We start from the raw sequence: 26801 nt of genomic DNA, 5'->3' as shown, positions 1-26801 counted from the left end.
AGAACTGTCTAAACTCAAGGTCTGCAAGCAAGACTAGGGCAAGGCCTGCCTCTGGTGACTTGGCTTCCCAGGTCACTATGGGATGGAAGGGGACCTTCTGCTGAAGATCTCTCATGGACGGACGTCCCCACCGCAGACATGTAGAGCTCCTCCAAGGGGGTTACTCCGGGTGCCTCGGTGGAGGGCAGAGGTGGCCCTAGGCCTGAAAGAGCAGCTGTACTGAGGTCTGGTACCCTTGAGTGCTGCTGCCCGTGGGATTCCCACCAAAAGTCCCCTGAAGAGGCAAGAATCTTCACCCACTGTTTCATGGTCACTACAGCCAAGGCTGACAATGGTTTTTCCATCCCTGTCATCCCTTCCAATGTCAGGGAAGGTGTCGATATGATCCCAAGGGCAAGATTAAGACACAAGCAAGGTCAAATGCCGTATACCCAAAAGAGCTTTTATTATCAAAAGTAGAAAATAGTAGCACTAGGATAGAATGGAAGAAAAGGCAGAAATCAAGCAAGCAGTCGGGATACAGTTGCAAGAATAGTCACCACCTGTCGCGTCCCAAAGTTGGAGCAACTCAGGTTCGTGGGTTTCCTTTGTCAGAATTAAGGTGAAATGACACCAGGGGAGTTCAAACAACAATCAACATTTTTTCAACCTAGCTAACCTTGCCCAGTACAAGTGAACTTATGAATATGAACCTTGCAACGTGTCATTAAGCCGCTGTTTGAAAAGAGAAGGGAGGTGTAGAAAAAGAAATGGAAAAAGGAACATGAAATGTACCAGAAGGAGAGCCCTCCCGTTGAGTCACGAGGTTCAGAGCAGACCCCCTTGCTTTCTGGACTCCTTCTCAAAGAGGAGCCAGGGGCGGCTAGATCCCCTCCTAGTCTCAGATTTGGTCAACGATTTATGTTTAAAAGGATGAGGTGTAGGGACTGTGGAAAAGAGGGAGAAAGAGAAAGAAAGAGAGAAGGAAAGGGTTTCACCAGTCCTGGGTCCAGCATTGGTCCAGCCAGCGTAGAGATCCAGTTCCGGAGGGCGCACACTGAGAACTCGTTCTGCCTTCTTTTATAGTGCGTTAGTCGATGGTTTTGACAGGCGCAGTTCCCATTCCCGGGGTTCTCTGGAATTGGTCGGTGAGCTTTGGGGGGCAGTTCATTGCGGAGTTGCCTCTCTTTTTCTGCTGGCATGACCGCTTAAGATAGAAGCACAGTCCCATCTTCCGTGGGGCCTCCTCCTCCAGGCACATATGCTGTGCTCCTTCTCCTGGACACTTAAGATAAGGAATTGTGACTTTGGAGAAGTGTGGTCCCACCCTCTGTGGGGCCCTCTCCTCTGGCCACATTGTCCTGTTCACAAAAGTCCAGCATTTTTACAGAGGCCATTTTCTCCACCAAAGCTCTTTAACGAATGTTTGAAACATTGACTATAATTTGTCAGACCATCACACCACCATGGATCCAGCAGTGTCCCATTGGTCCTCAGTCATCAATTCTTCGGTGATGGGTGCATACCACTGCTTGTCTCCACGTTTTTTTGTAGGGCATAGTCCGATGCACGCGCATACATACTGTTCATGAACTGTTCACGTGCTGCAGGTTTCATCTATCACACAACCTTTGCGTGATCAATGCCAGAAACCAGTACCTTATCTCAAAGACTGCAGTTTCCATGACAACGATAGCCTCCACATTCCTGCAGGCTTTGCCGGCTCCGGCCTGTCTCCTCCCCTGGATGCCTCAGTGGCCTGATAATCGTCTTTATGGACAGAGAAGTGCCCTGCTTAAACAAGCCATCTCTGGGATAAGTGGCCCATCACAGCAAACAATCCTTGAGATGAATGGCTTGAGATGACAGTCCACTCTCTCACAACAAACAATCTTTGAGACAGATAGCTCAAGAGAACAACTCGGTCTCTCACACCCTGATCAGCACTCCCTCTTCTGCAAGGACCAGAGTCAGGTGAGCATCACCTTTGTTGGCCTACCTGGCACCTGTGTGAAGAAGTGGTCCCAAGACACCCTAGAAACCTGCTGGACCCTCAGAGGGTGTCGGTGATTTCCATCCTTGGAGGCCTTCAGCTTTCACTCTGGAGCGTTGCAGCCAACCTGATCCCAGGGGGGGTGATCGTTTCCTGCTGGGCAGGAGGCTCAGCTAGAGACCCCCAGCCAGGCCCTTCCAGCCACTTCCATGAGCTTGTGTTGCAAGCTCCTGCAGTGTTCCTTAGGAAAAGGGATTCAGTGGGAGGTGAAGACATCTAAATACATACCTACTTCTCGAAATAGATGGCATCTAAGTCATCGCCTCATGGGACAATTCAGGGTGGAGGGGAGCTTCAGAGGCCCCTAGTGCAACCTAGGGCTCAAAGCAGGGTCAGCTCTGACATCAGACCAGGTTGCTGAACGCATTTCAGCATCCACAGAGTGCGCACACGAGCCAGGCATCTCAGACACCATCAGGGAAATGCAGACAGGTCATTTGACCAGTTCCCTGAACAAAGGGAGCTATCGGCATGCCGAGCCTCCTGAGATTCCTAGGAACACCGAAGCTTTTGCTCCAGAGGAGCGTGATCCCTCCTGAGGTGTCCTGGTGTAGCCCCTGCTCCGTGTGGTGCTTTAGGCTGTAAAGAACATCAAAACAACGCCTCTGACGGGGGTAATTTCACCTCCAGTGCCAAAATGCAGAGCAGAGGGAGGGATCTCAGAGCTCCCAGGCTCTCTGCTGCAGGGTTAGGACTTCAGAGGTGTTCCCAAAGTGGATTTGTTTGCATTTTTTTCTTCACTTCTAGTTCGTGTGCCGGTACCGGAAAGAAGGCAGCAGAAGTGCACACTAGTTGTAACCCCTTTTTAGTGCCGGCAATGAAGGTGCCTCTCGGCTGGGAGCGTGAGGAGGACCCCGTGTTACAGCTCTTGAGTCCTTATACGCAACCCTAAAACTACTCACGTGTTCCTATTTACAATTTACACAAACTGTTGGCTTTGGCCATGATATCGCCTGTTACCATTCGCTTTTGAGCATTTGTACACGCGACCCTGCCCATGCAAGCACGCTTAATGCATGTTTATTAGCTGAGTTTGCCCAATTTTGTTGCCGCTTTCAGCCAGTTTGGTCTGGTTTCTTCTAGTAGCAAACCCACTTCTACGGAAGAGCTCCGTGGGTCAAGATCTCTTGCCCATGTCTTGGGAGACATCTTTGTCTTTTGGCATTTTCTTACGTAAAATGCCGCACCCCTCCTTTGTGAGCAGGGGCCAGGACATGCCATAGAGGGCCATACTGCCCCACCCCTTATTGTGAGCAGGGGGGCAGGACATACCATAGAAGGCCATACTGCCCCACCCCTCATTGTGAGCAGGGGGGCAGGACAGGTATATAAGGCCACGCTCAGCCACCCGGCCGTGGCAGTTGCTGTCTTTGCTTCTGCACAGGGAAGGGAGGCGGCAGCTGCAATGGGGTCGGGGGGCTGCCGCCCCTCGCAGACCCAGGGAACGCAACCGTTGGTGACCTTTGGCAGCAGCGCTTGGTGGCCGACGCCATGGCGTGGGGCGTTGCGGGACGGGGGCCGGCGGCACCGCAGGAAAGACCGCCGGAAAGCCGCAGCGCTGGGCAGCAAACAACATGCAAGGCTGTGGCAGATGCTCAGCTCCAGGTGCCAGAGGGGGCAGACCTGGTGCTCCTGAAGCAGAGCAGCCGCCTGCGGCACCTTCTAGAAGACCTGGGGAGGCAACAGAGTGCCCTGGAGATGGAGAACCGCCTCCTGAAAAAGGAAGGCTCTCCAGAAGCACGCAAGGAGGCAGAGAGGCTGCAGCAGATAAATGCTCGCCTAGCTGCCCTCACCTCGCGGCTGGGAGAAAGATCCAGGCAACTGCAGGCGACCATTGATTGCCTGATCAACTCTCAAGTGCCACTGCCCATCCAAAGCCCCACTGAGGAACTGTGCACGGCATCGCTTCCTCAGCAGAGGGGTGGAGAAATGGGAGAGTCTGCTGGAGCTTTGCTGGCACAAGACAAGCAGCATGACTTCTCAGAGAAGGCAGCTGAGGAGCTTCAGGCCCAAGTGGCTGCAGGTGAAGAGGCCTCTGATCATGTGGGCACCCACAGCCAAACTGGTGAGGAGTTAGAGGTGCAGCTCTCAGAGGTGACAAATGAAAACACCCGCCTGGCTGAAGAAAATGCTCGCCTCTGTGGGCAGGTGGGTTTGACAGAACACGTTCGAGCTGAAAATGCCGACCTGAAAGGGCAACTGGCGCGAGTGGCAGCGGAGCGAGATGCTGCCATCCAAATGAAGGTCTGTCTTCAAACCCAGCTGGAAGAGGCAGAGCGCAAACTGGAAGCCATGAGAGAAATGGCAGAAAGGAGTCAACAGCTGGGGAAGGAACTTGAGGAGACAAAGTTAGCACTCCAGAGGAAAGAAGAGCAAGGCAAGTGTTTGCCGAAGGCTCAGGCAGAAGCACATGGGGAACACCAAGAAACCCTGCAGCTGTTTCGAGCCCAGCTGGCTTGGTTTCAGAAGCTAAACGAGCAACACCAGCAGCTACTTCAGGAACTTGAATGGCTGAAAAGAGAAAGATCCAACCGTAGCATTTCCAGGCCGCGCCAGGCTGAACGGGGCTGCAGACAAGGAGGCCATCCTCCTGGCAGCTATGAGAAAACAACTGGCGGAGCTGCGAGCGTTCATAGCTCGATACAGCTATGATGCTTTCAATGGTCCCAACGAGCGGCCTGAACTAGAGCTTCCTCTAGTTGCTGGACGATACGTGTACATCTTTGGAGACGTGGGTGAAGATGGTTGGTACGTGGGAGAGCTGACCGATGGCACAAGAGGCTTCGTCCCCTCTAATCTTGTTGAAGAAGTTTCAGATGACGGACAGCCTGATGACACCGGAGTCTGTCCAGAGACAAGTGACTGGTAGCAGGACACAGATGATGTCTGTCCTGTCTTCTTCTATGTTCTTATTAAATCTTTTCCTAATGATCTCTCTGCACAGTCTCACTCTCTATCCTGTGTGGATGTGTACTGAAAGGACTATGTGCCAGCTACTGGGGGGGTTGGCGTGGGTGGACTGGGTGCCAGCTGCTGGAGTCAACCGGGGGGTGTAGGCACCCCTGGCTTGTGGTGCCAGCTACTGGCGTGGGTCCCAGTGCAGCTGGGCCCTGGCTGGGATATCAGGTGGGCAGAGGGTCTGTGCTGGGTGGCTGTGTGGTTCCTGCAGCACAAATGTGTGAGTGCTGCACGTTTGCAGGGAGCACCAAGACGGACCAGTCAGCAAGTAGGCGACTCGTGGGGTGGGTCAGAGGGCCGGAATCCGGGCAGGGGTACTGGCAGGGCAGAGAGGCTGTGCCAGTACTCTGGGGATCCATGAACATGCGTGTGCTTGTGAACTTATAGTGTGTTGTGTGTGTGCCTGCACTAGTGACCTCCTGTCTCTGGCAGCCCAAGAGGAGGAGGGGACATGGCTGTCTCTGTGTTTTATGTGAGTCCTCCATGTGGGTACTGTTGACGGCAGCGCCTCGTCTGTGTGACTGGCCGTGTGAGTGTCCTCTCTGCAGGTGTGTGTGTGTGTGTGCATCTCTGGGATGCGTGCTCAGCTTCCCTAGATTTTGCACCTGCAAGCGGAAAAGTGGCAGCTGCATCCCTCAGCCTGGGCAAAGACTCCAGATCCCCAGGCACCGGGCTGGGCTCCAGCAGCCAGGCAGGACTGTACTGGTGGTACTGGTCTGGGCTCCAGGGGCATGGTAGGAGGGGTCATTGGCTGCAGTGCCTGGAAGCGGTGGCCAGTCTTGACATCCCCTAACACTGTGGGTCTGTGGGATGCATGGGGGGATCTGAATCCTGCTTCATCCCCAGGGCTTCCAGCTGGGGATGAGATGTCTGCATTGCTTCAGCTGAATCCCTGCCCAGCCAGAGCATTTAACCAACACCTCCCTGTCACTGCCTGTGTGTCCTTTTTGTTATGGGCCAAGAATATCAGTGCCCAGAGGGGAACGTCTACACCTCTCATAGACATCTGCGCTCTGGTAGCACAAACCATGCTTTTGGAATCGCTCTCTCTCCACACTTTAGAGAGGGACAATTGGCGATTACTGCAGTCAGCTAAAAAGTCCATTCCCCGAGGGTGACTCCGCTGCCTTTCAGGAGCTGAGACATCTCCAGGGAGCCCAGAAGAGGCAGAGAAAGTGAAGCCTTGGGCTGGTCCTCTGCTCCTGAGCTGGGCCGGGCTCCTGGGATGGAGGAGCTCCCAGCAAGCGGGCAGCGCTTGTGAGAGACAGCTCTGCCCAGCAGCAGCTCCCCTGCGAAGCGCAGCAGGGCTGAAGGCACTGCCTGCAGGTAGTGAGGGGAGACGGGCGAGGCAGAGAGAGGTCAGTGGGAGGACAGCTGAGCTCCCCGTGTGGGAGAAGGACTTCTGGGAAGACTCCGGCTGCAGGGCAGTGCACATGCGTGAGTTTCCTGGAGGAGTCTCCAAAACCTGGCACATCCAAAGCATCTGTCAGAACAACCCTCACAGTTTGTCCAGTTTGTAGGAAGACATGCTGCTGAGGAAGGCTTCCCTGCTGCATTGTCAGAGGGACAGGACACGATGGCTGCCTTCTCCCAGGTACGGCTGCAGAGCATCAGTGTGGTTAGTGACAAAAGAATGTATATCAAGAAAAGATAGATAGTAGAGATACTAATGAACATTCTTTTGCATAAGTTGTATCAAACCTGTAGTGTCCAACCACGCAGAATCACTAGAAAAGGGTCAACTAGTGGACAAGTGAGGAAGACTATCAAAGACCACCAGAGGACCCCTGAAGATCACCAAAGATCTCAAGTGCGCCTGCACCAAGGACATTTACATATATTAATGAGTTCCTGGAATTCAGATGAATGTGTTAATTGTTTCCAGGAAAAATCATGAATATGTATGTCCATTTTGTATATAATCTCAACTGTTGAAAGAATTGGTATGCGTGATAGGTGGAACGATCCCCCGTGCATCCAGCGATGCAATGAAGAATGCCTGCTTTCTAAAACTCCAGAACTGAGTCTCAGAGAGTTTCTGAAGTGCCGACTTCTGGTAACACTTGAAAGGTCCCTTCCAAGCCAAACTATTCTATGATTCTAGAATTCTATTATGTGGCTTCTTGTGGCACTTTGCATGTTAACGAGGCCTTTGGTGCCAAGTTCCTGAACTGCAGATATTGAAAGAATGAACCAGCCTAGAAGGAAGCAAAAGGCTTCCTGTGGTCCATCCAAGTGGGGGGAGTGAAAGGGAGGATGAGAGGCAGGTCAGCTCATGGAGCATGTTGAGCACTGCCTAGCCACGCCACAGCAGAGGGCATTCCCCATCTCCCCGGGTGAGGCACGCGCACATGATGGAAACCCCAGTTGAGGAAGCACATCTTGTGGAGGGGAGAACCTCCCCGAGGCCCCTTTGTGCCTCTTGAGGTCTAAGCACTTGTGCAAGGCTCCAGGAGGAGTTAATCTGGTGCCCGCCTTTGCTTTGCAGATGGGTGGTCTGCGGTGGGCAGGGAATGGGACAGGACTGCGACCAGGAATGCCGTGGGAGGGGAGGTCCGTCACTCAGGGAGACAAGGATGAAGGGTGGGCAGTGAGGGTTGTGGTGTTTCTCTTCCCAAGTCACCATTACGCGTGAGGAAGCTCCGCTTCCCTGGCAATGGCCAAACATCTGCCTGCCGTTGGGAAGCCCCAGGGAGCTCCCTTCGGGAGTCTCTGTGGCGCAATCGGTTAGCGCGTTCGGCTGTTAACCGAAAGGTTGGTGCTTCGAGCCCACCCAGGGACGCCTCTCCCCTCTTGCCTGCCTATGCCACAGCCTTCTAACATTTAAAGTCCCTTCCAACCCAAAGCGTCCTACGGCTCTAGAAAAAAAACACAGGCTCTTCAGTCATAGAATCATAGAATCATTTCGGTTGGAAAAGACCTTCAAGATCATCGAGTCCAAGCATTAACCATGCCCAGGAGTACCCTGTCCACTCGCTTTTTGAATACCTCCAGGGATGGTGACTCAGCCACTTCCCTGGGCAGCCCATTCCAATGTTTGATAACCCTCTCAGTAAAAAAATTTTTCCTAATATCTAACCTAAATCTCCCTTGCCTCAACTTGAGGCCATTTCCTCTTGTCCTATCTCCAGACACCTGACAGAAGAGACCAACACCCACCTCACTACAACCCCCTTTCAGGTAGTTGTAGAGAGCGATAAGGTCTCCCCTCAGCCTCCTCTTTTCTAGACTGAACAACCCCGGATCCCTCAGCCGCTCCTCATAAGACTTGTGCTCAAGGCCCCCCTCAGCAAAGCCAGAGGAAGGAAAGAAAACTGATAGCAGCAGTTCCTTATTCTGATTTGCCTGCCCAGCTTGGGCAGCAGGGCTTAGCTCCCACCTGGGCTCAACCCAGCACATAATTTGCCTTAGTTCTACTTTCACTAAAGACACTAACAGTAACATGCTACCAAAACCTTGCCACACAAACCCAATACAAACCCACATCTCCAAAGGCATGATCTCACTTTGCCTGTGTCCTGGTTTCAGCTGGGATCGAGTTAATTTTCTTCTTAGCAGCTGGTGCAGTGTGTTTTGGATTTAGTGTGAGAATAATGTTGTTAAAGCACTGATGGTTTAGTTGTTGCTAAGTAGCGCTTATCCTAAGTTAAGGATTTTTTAGTTTCCCATGCTCTGCCAGCAAGCAGGTGTACAAGAAGTTGGGAGGGACCATAGCCAGGACAGCTGGCCCCCACTAGCCAAAGGGATATTCCATACCATAGAACATCATGCTCAGTATATAAACTGGGGGAATTGGCTGGGAGGGGTGGATCGCTGCTCAGGCATTGGTCAGCACGTGGTGAGCAATTGCATTGTGCATCACTTGTCATTTCTTGGGGTTTATTTTTCTATTTTTTTAAATTTTTTTTTAAAAATTATAGTCGTTGTTGTTATATTTATTATTGTTGTTGTTGTTAGTAGTAGTAGTATTGTTAGTATTACATTTTATTTTACCTGAGTTTTTAAATCGTTCTTATCTCAAACCCACGAGTTTTACTTTTTCTTTCTGATTCTCCTCCCCATCCCACTGGGTGGGGGGGGAGTAAGTGAGCAGCTGCATGGTGCTTACTTGCTGGCTGGGCTTAAACCACACCACCTTCCTTGCTGTCAGGCCACATGGCTGCCTCCTGTCCAGCTCACTGGCCACCAAGACCATTCCCAGCAGCCCCCAGCCTGTGCCATTGCCAGGGTTAGTCCCCTTCCAGGGCAAAAACTGGCATTTGTCCTTACCGGATTTCATGAGCTTCCTGCCAGTATGTGCTCTCCTCCTCCTTGAACCCTTTCACTGGGCACAGAGTCCTAGAGACCTTTTCAGTAAAGACTCAGGCAAAGAAGGAATTTAGTCCCTCGGCCCCATCTAAATCACCCTCCCCGTTCCGGAGCAGCCCTGCATTTTCCTTCTTCAGCCTTGGTCTCCAGCGCAATGGTCAACGCTCTTCTTTTTCCTTTTGACTCCCCTTGCAACCACCAGCAATCTCAAGCTTTCCCAAAAATCACACCTGCGCGATGAAGGCAATGCAGCTAAATGCCTTGTTTGTATCCGTCGCTGCTGTCACTCCCTGGCAGCTGCTTCGTGGCCCCTGCCATTACCCTGTCCCTGTGCTGGCCCACCCCGCTGCCCCACACAGGGTCCCACGGCCCTGCTGCGCGGGCACAGCATGCCTGGGACAGGGTATGTTTGGGGGTGTGGAATGGTCCCCCCGGCATGATGCCCAGGACAGCCCGTGGTGCCCTGTCCCCCCCATGGACCTCCTGTTAGGCAGCGTCTCCCAGCTCCCAGTCCCTGCCTTGCTCAGGACGTGCCCCACAGGAGGCTTCGCAGACAATCCTGCTCTGGGGTCTGGGACAGGAGAGAAGCTGGGAGGCCTGGCCGGTCCCCCGATGTAGGCACTGATCCAGCAGGAGGATGGAGGTGGCTGCACAGACAAAACTAACCCATTAACTTTGGCATTTTCCTCTGCCAGGCACTTTCTAGCCCAGCCCTGCTTCTCCATTGCTCTCCACCACAACCTCTCCCCAGCGTGGGCTGACCCCATGGCAGCGCCCACCACAGGGTGCTGCAGAGCTCTGGGCACTCACACGACAACACCGTCCCGTCTGAAGGGCACAGCAGGTCCTGGAGGGCAGAGAGGTGGGTTGTCTTCTGCATCAGCCCCAGCACTGGGGGCCAGCCATGGCATGAGGAGACAGAGGCCAGTGTCTCCCTGTGCATTGAGAAATAGGTTTCTCTTGGTGATTCTTTACCCCCTGGAAGCACAGAGTTGCTCCTCTGCTCTTCTCTGGGGACATCCCTGCCCCAGGAGAGCCTTTCCCCATGGGACTGTGTCCATGCTGGCCTGGCCAGCCATTCCCACCCCCTCCCCATGCTCCCCGCAGGGCCCCGAGCTGGTGGGGTTGCTGTGCAGAGTGAGCAGGCTGTGATGCCTGAAAGCCACGGGAAGGCAGTCCCAGGCAGATCCCTTCTCCAGGGGAAATGGGCACCCAGCTTCTCAAGGGTTGTCTTAGCGAGGTCCACGACCACGCGACCTGCAAGACCATCTCAGCATGTGGTTCTTGAAAGGTGCCTTCATCGCCGCAGCACCGGCTCCGGCATAGACTCCGCAGTACAGGTGATATTATTTCTCTGTGAAACCTCTCTTCCTGCATGTACCTGCAGGATGGAGATGACCGGGGCAGCTGGGGCTCCCTGTGCGAAGAGGGAGGTGTAGGATCTGGGCTGAGCCTCCAGGTACAGCCACAGCGAGGTCTGGCTTCACGCCAGGGCCATCCAGCCGGCTTCGGGGAGACTTGTGGGTGAACCCTGCACCCAGAGAAACGCTTCCCCGTGTCTGTGTGCTGCCCACGCAGCTCCTGGTTTGCCTCCCTATGTGCCAGTGTCTTTGGAGGGGTGTTGAGCACCCAGCCCCTGTATGTCTTTCCCACGTGGCTCCTGACTTCACGGACCTCCAACCTGCCTCCTGCCCAGTCTATCCCTTGCACCGAAACCCTTCCCCACCCTTGCTGCCTTTTACCTGCCCCAGATCAGTCAGACCGTGCTTGACGGCAGCTTTGGGGGAGCAACGCAGAGACAAAGGCCAATGAGGATTTGAAGTGCCAGGGCAGGGATTTTCCTCAGGGAGCATGGGAGACAGGCTCCAGGATCTCCCACGGGCAAGGAGAAGGGACCCAGTAGAAGCAGCTGCCTCAGGAGACAGCAAGGACAATGACGGTGGGATCTGGGGAGCTGCTGGCACCGTGCAGCAGTGGCCACAGCCCTCTGCAAGAGATGGAAATGCCCTTCCCTGCTGAAAGGCTGATCTGCTGGAGCACGGCTTTCCCACGTGGCCGTGGCATCACCCTGCTCTGCTTGCTGCAATGGGCAGTATTTGGGCTTCTTCAGGGAGACTTCAAGACCCCCCACACACACCTCCCCCACCTGTGTCCCTAAAAATGCCAAGCCAAGAGCCTTTCCAATGTCAGATCCAGGATCCCCCCCCCATGCCAGAGTCCCCCCTGCCCTTTGCAAGTCACAGGTAGAGGGCAAGGTTGCCAGTGCCATGGGCAGAGGGAAGCCTGGATAGCTAGGTCCTGGGAGACGCCTGGTCTCAGGGGGCTCCGACACGATTGCTGGGGCAGTCTGGCATTTCCAAACTCTGTGCCAAGAGGAGCCAAGCCTCTCATCCAACATTTCGCAGATTTTTCCTGCAGCCATTCCTGCAAAGCAATTGTCCAAAGGCCCTGGAGAACTGGGTCTGCCTTTGAAGCTGGTGATGTTCTGAACAGGGCTTGGGAAGGCCCTTCCAGCTTCAGTTTCTCCACTCTTCTTCATGATGGTGGCACCACAGACAGGACACCGCAGGGTGGCACAGGTAGCCCCAGCCTGTTCCTCGCTGGCACCACCACTGCCGGGTGGGAGCTGAACCCTGCAAATGAGCCAAGGACCACGAGAGGTCTGCAAACAGCCCCTGCAAAAACAAACTTCCTTGGGGAACTGCTCTGCAACTCCTTTATTGAAACCATTAACAGCATCATACCAGGAATTAATGAAGAAGGACATAAAGCAAGGGAAGGACTCGCCTGGTTTAGTTTCAATTAACAGAAAGGAGAGGGTTTTCCTCCTGCCGTCTGTCAGGTTCTCACTGTTTGGGTGAAATGCTGATTCCTTCACCATCTCTTGCTTGGAGCATTTTTGCAGAGGCTTCTTCCTCCCACAATCCATTTTTTGCATGAAAATGGGCTCAAGTCACTGCTGGTGGTGCCTAATTTACCCAGTGTCATGTGTAAAGCACTCCGCTAAAGGCTATGAAAAGTCCCCAGGTGCCTTTTGGGGTTGCAGCACCCTCTCTTCCATTCTCTGCTCCATCCCCTACCTGCTGCATGGGCTCAGGGCAGTATCCCTCTGGAGTCTCCTAATCCTAGACCTCCTCACCCCACAATAAATAGTGCATGTTTGCAATGAAAATAATGTGCCAAAAGAACCCAACCTGTGATCAGAGCTCAGGGAGTAGCTGTCAAAAGCAGAACCATCCCTGAACCGAACTGAACTGCTGCAGCCAAGGCTTTAGAGAGGACATTGAGACCAAAGAGTTTAGATCTATTTAACTTAACAGGAAGTGGACTGATGTTAACACCAAACCAATTGGATTACATACAAGAATACCTGGGGAAACACTGACCCCAAAAGGGCTCTTTACTCTGAGCGGCTGCAATTCCACCAGACTAAAGTCAGTCAAATTGCAATGCGGCATATGAAGCTTTGGAGGAAACTTGACTCTCTCTGGTATTTTGAAACCCCCTAGAAATAAAGACTGCAACAGTGGGAGCTAAAAGAAATGCTGCATCCAAGAGTCTGCAGAGGATGTTAAAAAAACAGAATGAGTGGGAAAGGAGCAATACACACTGCCTCAGAGCAGAGGAAACACCTCATACTGAAACACCAAAAAGCGGCAGTCTAGTCTGCTTAACGGAAAGAGCACTGCTGTTCAGAGCGAAGAGACATGATTAGAAATGTGAATGTCTCTGTCTAGGGAAATACTGACCCCCCCAAAGTCTCTTCATTCTGCAGAGAGGAAATTCTGCTGGGTTTAAGCCAGAGAAATTGCAATGTGACACACAAAGTTTTAGAGGAAATGTGATTGTATCTCTGACGTGGTAAAACCCCCTAGAAATAAAGTTTCAGGTGACTTTTAGTTTTTCTGGTTTGTTGCCTTCTACCATTTCATTCTGTCCAGAAAACAAAGTCTGCTTCTTTTGTCATTCCTCAAGAACTCTGTTGGAGAGATCATTGGTGGCTCAGTGCTGGACATTGCGCGTGTGCTGCCCACCGCCCTGGGTTGGGAAGGGCGAGCTCAGCACAGGACTGTGCTGAGACACTTGGGCAATCTCACGGGCGAAGGGAGGGAAGCACTTGACTGTGCATGACAGAAGTTCTGAAAGATGATGGAGCATGGTTTTAAAAATGAGTATTTCTGCAGAACACTACCACAGGGTCTTTTCCTCCGGAAAATATTTCCCTTCCTAGTTTTCCTAATTTCACTTTCCCAGGTGGCTCCATTGATTTAAGGAAAACCCCACTATTGTGGAGGAAAACCATGCACCTATGGAGGTCCCATTCAGTCATTTTTCTAAGAGCACTGTTCCTGAAGAGCCACTCTGTAGGTCCATCTCAACAGATGTTCTCATCCTCACTCAAGCTGGTGGACACATGCTTTGCAAGTGTCTAAGATCTTAGGGTTGTGGTCAGCTTCCCACAGGTCAGCAAGTGAACATATCAGCTGAGGTTTGGTTTATGGCTGTGTGGATAAGTTTAGCCCACAGCAGGCTGATACAAGCTGAAGTAGTTTAGTGGCCCTGCAGGCTTTGTTGATGGGCACTACAATACCATGCAGATGGGCAGGTGTCAGAGTTCAGTGGTATCATGATACACAATACAAACATGGTCCTGAGTTTGCCATCTTAAAACCCAGGAGTTTCACTGTGAAATTATTTCAACATCTATTCTTTTTATTTAGTAAATGGCTCATGTGAAAAAGTTGTACCTAAGAAACTACTGTCACTGGAGTGAAACTGTGGGTTTCTAAATTTAAAAAAAAATTGTGTTTCACTGAAAGTCATGTTTCCAGTCTCACTGTGACTCGAATTTGTTGATTGTTAATGTCAGGTTCTTAGCAGCCATGATTAGCTGTCATGTCATTCCTGAAAGCTTCTCCGTGAGCAAAAAAGGATGTAGGGAAAAGGGGTGATGGTTTTTTGGAAGTTGTTGGCTGAAAATACCTGGTCAGGAAGCAGCTCATCTTAACCTCTTCACTGGAAAACTTTCTGAGATAGTATGTTTTTCCTGATTGCTTTTTGAAGAGCCATTTTGACATCCTTGTTCCTTAGGCTGTAAATCATAGGGTCGAGCAGGGGAGTGAGGATGGTATAAGTGACAGAGATCAATGCATCCTGATCCGACGAGTAGCTGGAGTCGGGTCTCAGGTAGATGAAGGAGGCACAGCCGTAATGAACAATCACTACTATCAGGTGAGCACTGCAGGTGGAGAAGGCTTTGTGCCTCCCTGCAGCTGAAGGGATCTGCAGGATGGCTAGGACAACAAAGAGGTATGAAATAAGGATCAGCATCAGTGGGATTGTAAGGACAGAGATACCCAGGGTGAAGATAATGGCCTCACTGAGGTTTGTGTGAGTAAAGGCCACTCGGAGGACAGGGGAGATGTCACAGAAGAAATGGTTGAGTTTCCTGGATGTATGGAAAGGCAAACAAAATATCAAGGGGGTAACCACCTGGGCAACCAGAAAGCCGCTCAGAGCAGAAGCAACCACCAGCTGAGCACACACTCGCCAAGTCATGATTCTGTTGTAGTGCAGGGGGTGGCAGATGGCAACGCAGCGGTCGTAGCCCATGGCTGCCAGGAGGAAAGAGTGGGAGCACCCCAAGAAAAGGAAGAAGTACATTTGTACAGCACAGCCTAGGAAGGAAATGGTTTTTCTCTCTGCTATCAAGTCTACCAGCATCTTGGGGACAATGACGAAGGTGTAGCAAGTCTCGGAAAATGACAAGACGCAAAGGAAAAAGTACATGGGTGTGTGAAGGCTCCGATCAGCCCATATGATAATCATTATAGTGGTATTCATGCTCAGAGTGACCAGGTACAGCAGCAAAAACACCACAAGAAGCAGCTTCTGCAGTTCCGCGAGGCTGGAGAAACCCAGGAAGATGAAGTCTGTGGCGAGGGTTTGGTTGTTGTTCCCCATGGAAATGAAAGGTTTTCTCCAGACATCAGGCAGCAAGAAAAACAGCACCCGGGTCACAGAAAGTACAAGGTGGCCTGCTGCTGTGACAAAGAGAATTTTTGCTCGAGTGTGCCTCACAAAACCCCTTTCGTGGCCTCTGTGCTTGCAGTGTTGGTTGTCCTCCTGGGACAACAACAGTGTTGTGCGTTGGCTTGGGACACGCAACGGCTGGTGGGCGCTGTGGGCAGTTCCTGGTCTTGCTGCAGCTCCCGAGAGCGCACAGGTAGCTCAAGGACACATGGCTCCTTCTCTGTGATCTGGGGAGCTCTGATGGCACAGTGGCTGGAGCTCACCTAGAAAGCACCGTCCCCTTTGGGGAAGTCCCATTTCTCATCTTCACAGTGGAGAAAGTGGCAACACCTACCTACGTGCAAGCACGCTGCAGGCAATCAGTGCAAGGGCAGGAAAGTTACAGCCTGGAGATAGAGGGGTGGAGGAGGGTCTGTGAAGTCTTTCTTGTAAGCTGTGATTTTGGGAACGTGACTGAAAGACCTCCTGAGACCTGCAAGGAAGGAAACATCATTTCAGAGCCTCTCACTCATACAAGGGGTGTGTTAGCTCTCAGTGACATGTGAAAAGCTGTATAAGCTGAAGCGCTGGAGCTGCTGGCAATGCTGTGCTGAGTGGATGGAGAAGAAAAGCAGGTAAAACAGGGTTTGAGCAGCACAGCTAACTCCCACTGCAAACCCATGGCAATCCTTGACCCCAAGTCGGGGTTATTCCAGCAAGGGGAGCATGTGTAAACAGCTGCCGGTGCTGCAGTAGTTTCCAAGAGGAGACACGTGGAGAAGAGTCTTAGCTCTCCCCAGGAACGAGGGAACCATTTGCCCTGGGATAGTGGTGGACATAGATGGCATGTTTCCTTCCTCATACAAAGGGCAGTGATGCAAAGGGGTTTTGTATGAAGGCAACTCAGACCTTCTTCCTTCTGCAAGGGTTAATGCATGCCAGCACAGCAGGGCTGTGTGCAGGGTCCTGCTACAGGACCTCTCCCTCTCCTCCCCTCCAGTCCCCAGCACTGGAAAATAAGGATGCAGAAAGGAAAACTGTGGAGCCAGGGGAAAAATGAGCCAGAAACCATACCTGCACTGGCCAGAAGGATATTCAGGTGTGGAGCAGGCTTGCAGCCCTTGTGGCTGGAGGCATCACCAGCCTCTCTGATAGTCCTAGCCCTCCTGTCCCTTTGGGCAAGGGGACAGCAGCTACCAGCTCTTATGGAGGGGGCGGTGCATATTCATTAATCCACCTAAGGACTGCTGTGTCCACACCAGTGATAGGCATTGTTAAGTGGTTGCAATGGACATAATTAAGAGCTGATCTATTTCTCTTAGGCATGCCAAAAATACCATTGGCAATTCTCAGTAATGGATGTGTGCTGAACTCAAGACTCAAGGATTTTTCCTAAGCAATGACTAGGATCAATCAGGCACTTTTAGTTATTTCTTCCTTGCAGAGACTGAGGGAAAAAAAATATCTCTTCCTCTTCTGTTATCATTTACCGTTGCAGACAAAGTCCTCATCTGCCTTGGACTCAGTGGGCTTGCAGCACCCTCCACTGCGATCCTTTGCCCCTGCTGTGGGAAGGGACAGTCAGGCTCAGGCTTTTTTGGAGGGATGGGTTTTGTGGCTATACCCCAAATCTTATAAAAGAATAATCGAATCATAGAATATCCTGAGTTGCAAGGAAAGCATGAGGATCATTAAGTCCAACTCCCAACTCCACACAGGGCAACCTAAAGGTTAAACTACATATCCAAGAGCATTGTCCAAACACTTCTTGAACACCAACAGACTTGGGGCCATCACCACTTCCCTGGGGAGCTTGTTCCAGTGCTTGACCACCCTCTCAGTGAAGAACTTTTTTCCTAATATCCAGTCTGAACTTTCCCTGATGCAGTGTTAAGGCACTCCCTCGTGTCTTATCACTGGACACCAGAGAGAAGAAATCAGCACCTCTCTCTCCATCTCCCTCATGAGGAAGTTGTAGACAGCAATGAGGACACCCCTCAGTCTCCTCTTCTCTAATCTGAACAAACTTGGTATCCTCAGCCACTCGTCATAAGTCATGCCCTCTAGTCCTTTCACCATCTTTGTTGCCCTCCTTTGGACACATGCTAATATTTTTATACCCTTCTTATATTGTGGAGCCCAAAACTGCACGTAGGACTTGAGGTGAGGCCACACTGATGCTGAGTATAGGGGGACAATCACTTCTTTTGACTGCTTAGCTATACAGTGCTTAATGCACCCCAGGACATGGTTGGCCCTTTTGGCCACCAGGGCACATTGTTGACTTATATTGAGCTTACCATCCATCAAAAGCCCCGGATCCCTTTCTACAGGGATGCATTCCAGCCTCTTGTCCCCCAGACTATATGCACCTCCAGTATTACACCATTCCAGGTGCAGAATTGAGCATTTGCCCTTGTTGAATGCCATATGGTTGGTGATTGCCGAGCACTCTAATCTATCGAGATGTCTCTGTAAGGCCTCTCTACCACTGAGGGAATCAACGACTCTTCCTGCTTGCTGCCTCTCCTGGGATTGCAGAGTCCTCAATTCCTGTTGCACACTCGCATTTAGTGCTTTCCCTTTTTAAGACTACACTTTGGATGGTTTCTCATTTTGTGAAGCTCCCTGCTCACCCCTGGGCTCACACGGTCCCTGCAGAGCCCCTGAGCTCTCGCGGTTCCTCTCCAGAAGGATGAGTGTCTGCGATTAGCTCTAGAGCACGTGTGGCAGCTCAAGGCAGGTAACTATGAGACAATTGTCCACCTCTGTTTGCACTAGGCACTGACACCTGAGCCCTGGATCCAGACCTGGGTCCCCATCATATCACTCTAGGATGCTGAGCTCATCCTTCAGGCCACTGGGGAACCAAAGCCAAGCCAGAGGATCTTTTTGGGTGCCATTTATTCCCTGTATTCTTTGCATGATCTTTTGAATTATAGCCCGGTCTTCAGGACCTGCCCTGAAGATCTCTGCAGTGAGATGACATTTTTTAACGAGATAGTACTGGGGAGTCAGCTGTGACAATGTTGTAAACATACGCAACATGCTTCAAGGTCAGACACAACAGGTTTATGCATTAGCAGAGTTGGGATGAATCCAGACATTTCTCTATGAACATGAGGATCACATAGACAACAATAGCAATGAACACCAAGCAGAATGCAGAACTGACCTGAGATACCACGGGTGTCATGACTACACAGGGCTTAGCAAGTTATTACAGGTGAAAAATGGCTATGAAATCCATTTGCTCAGTGCCTCCTTGAGCTCCTTCTCCAAAGAGCAGAGAGCAGCTAATTCCAGCAGTGTGATTTGGCTTATCAGAGAATGGGTACCAAAGAGAGGTGGAGATTCTTCCTCTGTTAACCCCTACTTCTTTTACTTTTCTTGGCTGGACACCTAGGCAGTGGCAGCCAGAGGTACATTTTCCCCTGTGTAGGTGTTGTGGTTTAACCCCAGCCAGCAACTAAGCACCACGCAGCCACTCACTCACTCCCCCCCCACCCAGAGGGATGGGGAGGGAATCGGGGAAAAAAAAGGTAAGACGAAAACAAAGGTAAGACTTGTGGGTTGAGATAAGAACAGTTTAATAGAACAGAAAGGAAGAAACTAATAATAACAATAATAAAATGACTATAATAATAAAAGGATTGGAATATGCAAGTGATGCACAATGCAATTGCTCCCCACCCGCCAACCGATGCCCAATTAGTCCCTAAGCGGTGATCCCCCCACCCCCACTCCCCCCAGTTTATATACTGGGCATGACGTCACATGGTATGGAATATCCCTTTGGCCAGCTGGGGTCAGCTGCCCTGGCTGCGTCCTGTGCCAACTTCTTGTGCCCCTCCAGCTTTCTCACTGGCTGGGCATGAGAAGCTGAAAACTCCTTGACTTTAGACTAAACGCTACTTTAGCAACAACTGAAAACATCAGTGTGTTATCAATATTCTTCTCATACTGAACCCAAACCACAACACTCTACCAGCTACTAGAAAGAAAATTAACTCTGTCCCAGCTGAAACCAGGACAGTAGGGCAGTGATTCAGCTGAGCCAAGGCAGATATCCTACCACTGGTTAGAAACCCTTGGCCTGGATGGGTATTCAACTCCCCCCACGCACCCCACAGGCCCACAGGAGCTGGGATTCCTCCTGCCACAGTTCAAGAGTGCACAAAAGAGGTGCTTGTATGTGAGCCCCTGGTCTGAATATCCTCTTTAATCAGTGGGGAGGGAGGGTGGCAGTTAGCTGCTTATGCTAAAGACCTGGAGGCTTTTGAGGTGCCGGGGTGGTCCAAGACATGTACAAGTGTCTGCAAGCCCTGATGGAATGATTCTGAGGGACCCAAGTCCTTCTTGTGCATTAACACTACACGTGAGTGGGCCTCCGCTGCATAAGGGTGACATTAATCGTTCTCCAGCCTACCTTCGCCAAACTGCCGGGTCCCTGCTGCCTCCCCTGGGATTGCAGAGTTCTTCTTTCCCCAGGGATACCTCAGTTCCACACTTTACCTGTGGGTGTCTCCACCTTCGGTGATCTCTCAATTCGTGGGGCTCTACTCACTGCCTACTGGAGGCATGCACTGTCCCTGGAGATCCCTCAGGCTCTCCAGGCAGCTCCAGTTACCCTCGAGAATGATGTCGTCTGCCAAGTCAATAGGGGAGAACCCCAAGTATGAAACACAGTGACCAGTCATTGCCTCCACTGTCACCAGACACTGATGGGTGAGTCTGAAATCCCTTCCTCAGTTGCTAACGGGTAACAGCGTGACTGACAGGTTTCTGCTCCTGCAGCCATGCAGAATCCTGACCAACGTCCTTCTGGGGGTGCAATCGCTCATGCCTACTCCTGACACCAGCATTGGAAGAAAAGCCCATGGCACACAGGAGATCCCATTCTGTTAGATGCTATGAGGGATTCAACTCTGACCCAGTGGTCGACACCTTTATACCGGCTCCAGGTGACAGAGAGCAAGTTCACGCCTCAGTAGAAGAAAACAAACATTGCTGTAGTCACATTCTAAAGAGAAATTATAATGAGAAGAAGAAGAAGAAGAAGAAGGTCAAGACTTCTATGGGATAGCCTGCAAGACATTTCTGGAGAGAGATGGGAAATTTATCACTACTACAAAGGTGTTGATGAAATCAGTTTCCTAATGGCATCCTTGAGCTCCCGGTTCCTCATGCTGTAGATGAGGGGGTTCACTGCTGGGGGCACCACAGAGTACAGATCTGCCATGACCAGGTCCAGGGATGGGGAAGAGATGGAGGGGGGCTTCAGGTAGGCAAACATGCCAGTGCTGAGAAAAAGAGAGACCACGGCCAGGTGAGGCAGGCACGTGGAAAAGGCTTTGTGGCGTCCCTGCTCAGAGGGGATCCTCAGCACAGCCCTGAAGATCTGCACATAGGACAGCACAATGAAAACAAAACAGCCCCAAAATACGAGAGCACTAACCACAAGAAGCCCAACTTCCCTGAGGTAGGAGTCTGAGCAGGAGAGCTTGAGGATCTGGGGGATTTCACAGAAGAACTGGTTCACGGCATTGCCTTGGCAGAGCAGCAGTGAAAATGTATTGGCAGTGTGCAGCACGGCATAGAGGAAACCACTGCCCCAGGCAGCTGCTGCCATGTTGGCACAAGCTCTGCTGCCCAGGAGGGTCCCATAGTGCAGGGGTTTGCAGATGGTAATGAAGCGGTCATAGGCCATGACAGTGAGGAGAGAAAACTCTGAGGACATCACAAAGACAAACAGAAAGACCTGGGCAGAACATCCTGCATAGGAAATGGCCCTGGTATCCAAAAGGGCATTGGCCATGGATTTGGGAAGAGTGGTGGAGATAGAGCCCAGGTCGAGGAGGGAGAGGTTGAGGAGGAAGAAGTACATGGGGGTGTGGAGGTGCTGGTCGCAGGCTACAGCGATGATGATGAGCCCATTGCCCAGGAGAGCAGCCAGGTAGATGCCCAGGAAGAGCCCAAAGTGCAAGAGCTGCAGCTCCCGCGTGTCTGCGAACGCCAGGAGGAGGAACTGGGTGATGGAGCTGCTGTTGGACATTTGCTGCCTTTGGGATTTGCGTGCCGTACCAGGAGAAAAATACATGGACAAGTCAATGCAGGCTTCTCTGAGGAAAACCTGTTCTGTTTCTCAGAGAAACCGCCCACATTGTTTCTGCCCTTCTCAAGAGGAACTTCATGCTGCTCCCCCCAGTCACAGAATCATAGAATCATTTAGGTTGGAAAAGATCCTTAAGATCACTGACTCCAACCGTAAACCTAACACTGCCAAGTCCATCAGTAAACCAGGTCCCTAAGCACCACATCTACACATCTTTTAAATACATCCAGGGATGGTGACTCAACTACTTCCCTGGTGAGCCTGCTCCAATGCTTGACAACACTTTCAGTGAATAAATTTTTCCTAATATCCAATCTAAACCTCCCCTGGTCCAACTTCAGGCTGTTTCCTCTTGTCCTATCACTTATTTCCTGGGAAAAGAGAATGACCCCCACCTTGCTACAACCTCCTTTCAGGTAGTTGTAGAGAGCGATAAGGTCTCCCCTCAGCATCCTCTTCTCCAGACTAAAAAATCCCAGTTCCCTCAGCTGATCCTCATAAGAATTGTTCTCTAGACCCTTCACCAGCTTCGTTGCCCTTCTCTGGACGCACTCCAGCACCGCAATGTCTTTCTTGTATTGAGGCACCCAAAACTCAACACAGTATTGGAGGTGTGGTCTCACCAGTGCCGAGTACAAAGGGACGGCAGTTCTGATTTTGTTCTGATTTACTCTGGCTGACTGTGCCATGAGGAGGAGGAGCCTCATCCGATGGGCTCCTCAGGAGTCAGACCCGCTCTACAGCAGCTGGCAGACAGAAGCAGCAAAAAGCCCCGTATTTCAAGGTGGTCACTGACAAGAGACACCCTGGGCTGAGTGCAGGAGCCTGGATGAAATGCCCCTGTGGGAACAGTCTCTACGTCCTGAAGGGAGAAATGACATTAGCACTTGGGCCACCTGCCTCTGGAAATGTGCCCTGGGAGGGATTTCCTTTTTCTGGTTTTACCCTTTTGAACAGAGGTGACCGGGTCTGAATGAGTCACCACTGGGACAGAACCTGCCTTCCAAACTATTGCCCTCCATCTGCCCTTCGGCTGCAGACGTGGTCACGACAGAGGGGCAGGGGGGACTATCACTACATGCACATCCTCACTCACCTGAGAGGCACCTGTCACAGGGGAAGGCTGCTCAGCATCTTCCTGCTCCGTGACTCTGTGATCTCCTTTCCCATTTCTCTCCTCTCCCCAACCCTCAGCAGCAGTGGGAAATTGAAAGTGGAAACTCAGGAAAGCTCTTTGTCTTTATAATAAATGCTGCATCGACAACTCTTGTGAAAACTCCCCTCAGAAATGTCCTAGGGCTGATCTGGATCTGTGAACAGACCTGATCCCTGCAGCACCCTCCCAACAGCACAAGGACCCTGCCCTGCCGGGGGTTGCTCCTACCACCCACAGCTTCTCCCCAGAGTGCCGTGGGGAGCAGAGCCCCGGCACACAGAGCCCTGGGGTGCAGGGACCCTGCTCTGAAGGACAGCCCTGGGCACCCCTGGGTGCACGCCCGGCTTCACAGCCCTGCAGTCAACCCTGGGAAAAGGGACCTGTGATGCCCTGTCCCTCAGAGGCTGCAGCAGGGAAGCCCTGCTCTGCTGCACATCCTCCTCCACGCGAAAGAAACCCTGAGAGCCATCCTGCCAGATCCTATCTGCTCTGGGATGTGCCAGCTGTAGGAGACCCCTCCAGGAAACTCCGGTATATTGCCCTGCAGCCAGAGACTTACTGGGTTATGAGCTGTGGTGGTTTCTCTCAACAGCGGAGAGGGACTGATTCCTGCGGCAGAAATTGTCCTAACAGTGCGTGGTTGTCTGCGAGAGGCATCGACGTTCCCCTCTGGACACCGCCGTTCCTGTCCCGTAACAAAAAGGACACTCAGGCAGGGAGGGTTTGGCTTCCCCTTTGCAGAGCTGTTGTTCAGCTGAGGCAATGCAGGCATGTCATCCCCAGCTGGAAGAAGCAGGATTCAGCTCCCCCCATACACCCCACACAGCCAGAGGAGCTGGGATTCCTCTTGCTTCAATTCCGGGGGCACAAAAGCATTGCCTGCAGGTGAGCCCCTGCTCTGATTCTCTGGTCTTTGTACTGTGGGCACTCGATTGTTCACCCACAGACACTTGCTGATGACTGAGGGGCCAGGGTTTGTCCAAGACGTATGCAACCGTTTGCAAGCTCCGGTGGAAAATCTCTGAGAATACCCACATCCTTCCTGAGCGTCAGCTGAGGTCCGGAGGGGGAATGGGGATATCCTTGGCCATCCTGCATGACACCGGACCTGTACGTTCAGGGCACCTGAATGCACCTTGTCACATATATCTCTGGAGCACACGGAGCTCTTGGGCTGACCAAGCACAGGGGCGCACCAGAAGGAGACCCAGGAGTCTCTCTCTCTCCACTGCATTTACTAGAGTACCAGTCATGGCAAAGTTAAGACACATCCACATCCCTGTGCTGAAGACACCTTATTTATTTTCATTTACTTAATGGCATTAAGAAAAAAGCCTCCAGTGCCACGCCAGGTGCCTAGAGTGCCAAATACACCTGCACTCAGCAGGCAAACACAGCACAGGACCTCCAGGGGAGCCGTGCCCTGGTGGAGCTGGTGTGGGGCAGGCACCCCAGGGCCTCCCAAAGGGGTCCGGTGCCTGTCTGCCATCGCCTGAACAGCAACACCATGCCACAGACGCAAGGTCCATCCCTTGGTGGTGCCGCAGGACAAGGAGGCAGGCCACAGCAGGGTGCCCAGCCCTGTGCTTGTGTTCTCCACCCTGGACTGTTCTCCTCTCTCTGAACCTCTCCTCCCATGCCTGATGGCGTGCAGAAGGAAGATGATGATGGTAATGTCCACAGTCACAGTGGGGACGGACCAGAAGGTGTCCACCTCCAAACACTTTCTCTGCAGCACTCTCTCCTTCCTGGAGTTTGTCCTACAAGGCCCACAGCCCTGCAGAGTTTCTGCAGAGTCACCAAACGCCTCTCTGGACACGGTGTCATTCCCCAGCCGCGCTTCTCTGGCCTTGCAGACAGCAGGGCAGTCTGTGGGCAGCTCAGTTCCTTGTTGCATGAACATCTGTCAAACACTCGAGCGTGTGAAGCAGCGTGGGGTCCTTGGGTCCCTGTTACTGTACCTGCCTGCAAGGAGTCTGTGCCCAGCCCCGGTGCCACGGCTGAGATGCTGCAGCCCAAACGTGCCCAGGCAGGAGGAGCTGGAGCCTCACAGCATTGTGAAGGTTTTGGATGAAATTAGACGTGGTGGGACAGCTTGCTCACCTGGGGTGCTGCAAAAGAGGGATAGAGGCTCTGCAGAAGAGAGTGCCAGGGAAGGTGAGCGTGGGGCTGGCCCTGTGTGAAGGGGCAGCTCAGATGTATGGAGCTCTTCCAGGATGGGTTAGCTTCTGTCACTGAGGATTAGAGGAAGCAGTAAGGGTGACATCATGCTGGCAGTTCTGAACCTCTCCATGCGGGTGAGGAAGCAGGAAAAGTCTTCTGTCAGCAGCCCAAGGAAGACTGCAGGTCAATGAGCCAGTTCCTGTTGGGGACTGTAATTGCCCTGGCATTCATGGACCGGGTCGAACAGGGTGCAAACAGTCTGGAGGATCTCGGGACAACTTCTTCAGACAGCTCCTAGGTGGGCCAGCAAGGGCCCTGGGTGCTTCACCTGGCTCCAGTACTGGCAAACAAGGAAGATGTGGACAGGGATGTGATAATCAGTGTCATCCTTGGCTGTAGTGACCATGAGATGGTGGGGTCCCAGATGCCGGGGGGGTGAGGAGAGCAAGTGGCGGAGCCTTGAGCTCCAGAGGAGAAGACTTTTCCTTAGGCAGGGGACTGATACTGGTGGGGTGTCCCAGGCCCTTGTGCCTGAAGGCAGGAGTCTGGAGAAGAACAAGCAGCAGTGGGTGGGGATCAAGTCAGGTGAAAGGCAGAACATTAAAGCCATTAAGTTTACTAAGAGTAGAGAAATGAGTCTTATGACCATCAAGAAGAAGAAATGTTTTTAGAGCACGCTACTGTTACTGTCTTTAGTGAAAGTAGAACTAAGGCAAATTATGTGGTGGGTTGAGCCCAGGTGGGAGCTAAGCCCTGCTCCCCAAGCTGGGCAGGCAAATCAGAATAAGGAACTGCTGCCATCAGTTTTCTTTCCCTCCTCTGGCTTTGCTGAGGGGACTGAAGAGCCTGTGTTTTTTTCTAGAGCCATAGGACGCTTTGGGTTGGAAGGGACCTTAAATGTTAGAAGGCTGTGGCATAGGCAAGCAAGAGGGGAGAGGCGTCCCTGGGTGGGCTCGAAGCACCAACCTTTCGGTTAACAGCCGAACGCGCTAACCGATTGCGCCACAGAGACTCCCGAAGGGAGCTCCCTGGGGCTTCCCAACGGCAGGCAGATGTTTGGCCATTGCCAGGGAAGCGGAGCTTCCTCACGCGTAATGGTGACTTGGGAAGAGAAACACCACAACCCTCACTGCCCACCCTTCATCTAGGTCTTTCAGGCCTAGAGCCACCTCTGCCCTCCACCGAGGCACCCGGAGTAACCCCCTTGGAGGAGCTCTACATGTCTGCGGTGGGGACGTCCGTCCATGAGAGATCTTCAGCAGAAGGTCCCCTTCCATCCCATAGTGACCTGGGAAGCCAAGTCACCAGAGGCAGGCCTTGCCCTAGTCTTGCTTGCAGACCTTGGGCTTAGACAGCTCTCTCCAAACTCCTTGTTTCAGTATCATCCCTCTCTCTGCGTCTGCCCTCTTGATTCAGCTAAGGATGTCATTCTCCAGCCTGAGGAGCGAAAAGGGTCGACCACAACTCTCCTCCCTCCTCTGCCAGGCCCAGCCTTGGAAACCAGCTAGCAGCGTCGTGGGCAATAACAAGGGGTGGGAAGTTTAGGCAAGGGGTACGGGGAGGCATGGCCCTGGTGAAGGCTGGGGCCTGAGACAGCATTCCCAGAAACAGTCATGGACATCCCTCCCCACTCCTTCTCCTCCCTCCACCCCCCGGACTAGTCAGGCAGCCCCAGCTCCAGCTGTGCTCCTCTGGCTCCAGCTGTGCTCTGCCCCTCACCCTTCACCTTGAGGTGCAATGGGTGAGGAAGCCCCCGTGCGTCCCAGAGCCTTCGGCCCTTGGATGAGCAGACTTCCCCTCAGCCCTCCTTCCTTGCTGGAAGGCCCCCACCCATCTCTGCTCCCTGGGGCGCAGGGCGATGGGGCCAGACCATGGCAGGAAGGCAGGGAAATCTGCCGGCCATTGCGGGGACACCCCAAGTGAGGTGGGGTTTGTCCTGGCCTCTGGAGGGATTTCTGCCTGAAGTTTTGAGAGCAGCAACAGGGACAGCCACATCGCAGTGAGTCGCCCATGGTGCCTGTTCTGCTCCCAGAGCAGGGAACGTCCCACAGCCCAAG

At 52.3% G+C, this 26801-nt stretch overlaps 2 protein-coding genes across 2 annotated transcripts; both read right to left on the bottom strand.

Annotated features, from left to right (window-relative positions):
• Positions 1–14311: 14311 nt before the first annotated feature.
• Positions 14312–15262, bottom strand: LOC128147333 (olfactory receptor 10K2-like). Its single transcript, XM_052799798.1, has one exon. It carries the CDS (start codon positions 15260–15262, stop codon positions 14312–14314), a length of 951 nt encoding a protein of 316 aa, XP_052655758.1.
• Positions 15263–20438: 5176 nt separating this feature from the next.
• Positions 20439–21374, bottom strand: LOC128147216 (olfactory receptor 14C36-like). The gene has a single exon (XM_052799624.1). It carries the CDS (start codon positions 21363–21365, stop codon positions 20439–20441), a length of 927 nt encoding a protein of 308 aa, XP_052655584.1. The 5' UTR covers positions 21366–21374.
• Positions 21375–26801: the final 5427 nt, after the last annotated feature.

Source organism: Harpia harpyja, chromosome 10 (assembly GCF_026419915.1).
Source record: "Harpia harpyja isolate bHarHar1 chromosome 10, bHarHar1 primary haplotype, whole genome shotgun sequence".
Classification (NCBI taxonomy): Eukaryota; Metazoa; Chordata; class Aves; order Accipitriformes; family Accipitridae; genus Harpia; species Harpia harpyja.
Note: the sequence above shows the minus strand (reverse complement) of the source record. Positions and strands in the feature narration are given on the sequence as shown.

Bases quoted from the DNA above. Each gene is read 5' to 3' on its own strand.
- LOC128147216 (XM_052799624.1), bottom strand. From the start codon at position 21,365: ATGTCCAACAGCAGCTCCATCACCCAGTTCCTCCTCCTGGCGTTCGCA.
- LOC128147333 (XM_052799798.1), bottom strand. From the start codon at position 15,262: ATGGGGAACAACAACCAAACCCTCGCCACAGACTTCATCTTCCTGGGT.